Source organism: Trichechus manatus, unplaced genomic scaffold (assembly GCF_000243295.1).
Source record: "Trichechus manatus latirostris isolate Lorelei unplaced genomic scaffold, TriManLat1.0 scaffold00002, whole genome shotgun sequence".
In the NCBI taxonomy this organism is placed as follows: domain Eukaryota; kingdom Metazoa; phylum Chordata; class Mammalia; order Sirenia; family Trichechidae; genus Trichechus; species Trichechus manatus.
The window spans coordinates 43,888,432-43,892,197 of NW_004443938.1; the positions used below are offsets into that span (position 1 = coordinate 43,888,432).

The 3,766-nt window shown below is 38.9% G+C and overlaps 1 protein-coding gene across 1 annotated transcript; it reads right to left on the reverse strand.

The window, feature by feature from the left end:
- Positions 1-816: 816 nt before the first annotated feature.
- On the reverse strand, positions 817-2,648 carry TMEM200A (transmembrane protein 200A). Its single transcript, XM_004368926.2, has one exon. The coding sequence runs from the start codon at positions 2,632-2,634 to the stop codon at positions 1,159-1,161; it is 1,476 nt and encodes a 491-aa protein (XP_004368983.1). The 5' UTR covers positions 2,635-2,648; the 3' UTR covers positions 817-1,158.
- Between the last annotated feature and the right edge of the window lie 1,118 nt (positions 2,649-3,766).

The following is a 3,766-nucleotide window of genomic DNA, read 5'->3' on the forward strand; positions in this document are numbered from 1 at the left end:
AGCTGATTATTTTCCCAATAACAGGTACTAAAAAAATATTGGAGAAAAATAACGATACGGCAACGAATGGGTATTAAATAATAGAGATGGTGAGAAAAAAGCACTGAGGCTAGTTGGCATTAACTAGCATATAATGTATTTTCATTAATTAGATATTAAAGGTTTTCTTCGCATATATAATTTCACAATAGCATTTCTAAAAACTATATTGGTTCATTAATTTTACAAGTCAATTTTCAAAGAAATTTTGATTCTGAATATCTAAAGTTACAGCTAATATCATTTTGATATTTATCCCTAAGAATATCTGACATTCTCATCCATGGCTCTTGCATACATGGTTTCATATTAAAACATAACTGAGAGAGCCCTGGTGACTCAGCAGTTAAGCAACTGGCTGCTAACTGAAAGGTCGGTGGTTTGAACCCACCAGCTGCTCTGTGGGAGAAAGATGTGGCAGTCTGCTTCTGTAAAGATTTACAGCCTTAGAAGCTCTGTGGCGCAGTTCTACTCTGTCCTATAGAGTCACTATGAGTCAGAATTGACTCAACGGCAATGGGTTAAAACACAACTGATGTTGAAAAAATATTACCTAGAGCTCTGGGTAAAAGTCACAACCAACTTAACCAATTCATGTTATTTAGGTAACAGAATTTAGATCTTTCTCTTTTTAAAAATTTTAACCAATTCTATATAAAAGCCATTTTTCAGAAAGTCACATCCTAGGAGTTGCACTCACACTCATAAATATGTATTAAGTCTTGGGCCTGAAATTGAATTTGGTACTTCTAGTCCATTCTTTGGTACCTTATCTTTTCCATACTGGACCCTTCATTCTATGACTATGACAATCAATGAAAGAACTTAAAAGTGAAGAAAAAAGGAGTTTTAATCTGGATGCAAGTATTCTGCACTCATTAATAAAAGAGATTATGCTTTCAAAGGAATGGAAAAATAAAACCATATGCGATAACACAGAGTAGTGCAGTTATATGTAACCAAAAACATACAACCATCTCCATTATAGAATTAAGCAGCCGGGCCTAATGCTTACAAACCATTTGATTAAAAAAGCTTACAACCAATGCTGTAACAAAGAAACACCTGTGAAAATAGTTTTAAAATATATAGCCTTGTAAAATGATATTTTTTTAAACATTAAAACCTTGTTTCAGAAGTTCCCCGTTTTAGGTTGTTACTCAAAAACTCGTCATGTTCAAAACTCAAATTATTGTGAGATCTTGAAATCATAAGAAGCTTTTCTTTATTGGTAAAGTCTTTTTTAATGGCAGCTTGGGGCACAAGCAACCTATCCATCGGGTCCTCTTTGTTCTCTAGTTTCATATACCCTTTGCTGTTGCTTCGATCCAACCGAGGCCAACTTGGATGTTTCCGTTGTTCTGCCTGAACGGTGAGGGTGGAGGGACGCCGGTCTAAGTCTAAGGATTTTGAGTGTGAGGAGAGCAAATGCAAGGATGTGTTAGATCCAAACTGTCTTCTAGCAGCCCCAGGAGACAAGAGCTGCCCGGGCCCAGGTCCAAAGGCCACGGAGGACTTGTACTGACTCGACAGAGACTCTGCAACAGAATTATTCCTTGGGAGCACCATGCTGATTGGCTGGAAGGATTCGCTGCTGTTTGGTAAAGGGACAACCAGGGAATCCATTGACAAATTCCTTGACCTACTTTTGAGGTTATCAGCATCCTCAGTGATGTTATCGATACTTGGCTCATCAATAACACAGTTATTAAGTTTGATGACAGGCAATGTAAAAGCACTGATAGACGATGACACGATAGACTTGGTTTCACATTTCTTAGGGGCACTGGTCTTATCATCAGTTGCCTGGGAAGGAGGTGGACAGGGGCCAAAGACAGAGACAGAGCTGTCAGAGAGCAAAGGAGGCATAAGACGCCCAAAACTCTTACTTTCACTTGCAGTAAGTTCATCCTCCTCCACAGAGCTGTCCATCCGAAAACTTCCCCTAAAACCTGAGAAAGAGGCGATCGTATTTGCTGCCAATCTGGAGGCGCAGGAGCTCCCATTTTGTTTTACTTCTGTTTCTCCCATCAGACCAGTGTACACGCCGTTCATATGCTTTTGCTCCTTGATTCTTAGGGTGTGGATGTCTATGACTGTGGAATAGATATCCCTCATATGTATGATTTTGGTTTCTTTGTCACGATTTTCATGAAGAATAGCATTTGCACAGATGAAAATGAAAATCCCAATCCCCATTGTGAAGGGGCCAAGCATTTTCATTTTGTCAGAATGTAAATGCTGCTCAAAGAAGCGAACGACCACACCACCCTGGTTTCGAATGACCTGAGTTTCGTTTGTTGACAATGTTGTTTCAGCATCTATAAAATGTTCTTTTTGGGGCCAATATCCAAGGACTGCCATTGCAATGCCTATAACTGAAATAAGCACTCCTAAAATGAGGAAAAAACCGGATGGGGAATAAAGCCGGATCTTGCCACGAACCACCACCACATCAGCTCGGGGCCGACGCCGGACTGGTTTCTTCTCCTGGGCAGCAGGCGAGGGGCTAAGGTTGACGTGATGCTGTGATCTGGCAGAGTCTTGCCTTTTCAAGGCAGCCAGGCCCGTTATCACTCCACCTGTTGCTATCATAGCTTGGTCTTTTATCCTGAAAGAAGGAAAAAGGATGATGAACTAAGTATGTTCACAGGATTGCTCATCAATTTAATTCAACAATTGTTTATAGGGATCACTGCTATGTACTGGGCCCTGTTCTAGATGCCACGGAAACATCAGAGAAGAAATAGCAAAATCTGCTTCCTCAAGGAGCTTCCACTCTAGATCAATCAGATGATGATTTCTTACAAAAATAAACATGATACCAAAAGACAAAATAGTAAATATTTTCTCCATGAAGGCAGCCCTGAGATAAGCCTGCAACTCTAAATGTTTCTAAACTGAAAAAAGAAATAAAAACACCTAGCTGAAATAAAAATCGAGCTACCTAATTTAGCGATTTTAAAAATGTGAACTTAAAATTATGATCGAGTGTTTTGTATTTGGAAAATTCCATAAACCTTGATTTTTAAACAGTATTTCAATCTGAGGGACATTTTTCACTGCTTCTAACTGATAACCATTTATCAAATTAAGTTTTGTTTCCCCTCTTCAATCAGGCACCAAAACCTGTACAAAAATACACACTTGTTAACAAGACTATTTCTAGATTCAAAGTGATCGCCCCAGTTCTTACAGAGCAAACAGACCCCCTCTTTAGATTTCAAAAAATGCAACATTTAGTCTGACAAATCTTAAACATAAAGAAGTGATAACATTTCCAGAATTATAGGGATATAGTGGGCTTTTCTCTCACAGTCATGGAGTGGGTGACCATATGTCCCAGTGTCTTATCCTGTTAGCCTTCCTTTTCACGCTCAAAAGTATCCAAGTTTAGAAGATATATTATATGGACACCTTAGTCATGGAGAACTTTCCCTTTTTATTAATATAAAATGTGTCCATATTTTGTGTAAAAATCTAAATAATCTAGCTCTTTACAGCATATCTCATATCTCAATTCAGAGTAGCCACATTCAGATGCTCAATAGTCACATGTAGACATTGGCTACCATACCGGTCGGCATAGATCCACACTATCTATAGTAATCATGTGGCCCAGGTGGCTCCAACCTGCCTTGACAATCATATTGTCTATAACTGCCATCCATAAACCTTACGTTCCTTCCAACTTGAACTTTCCACTCTTCTGAGATATATGCCAGGC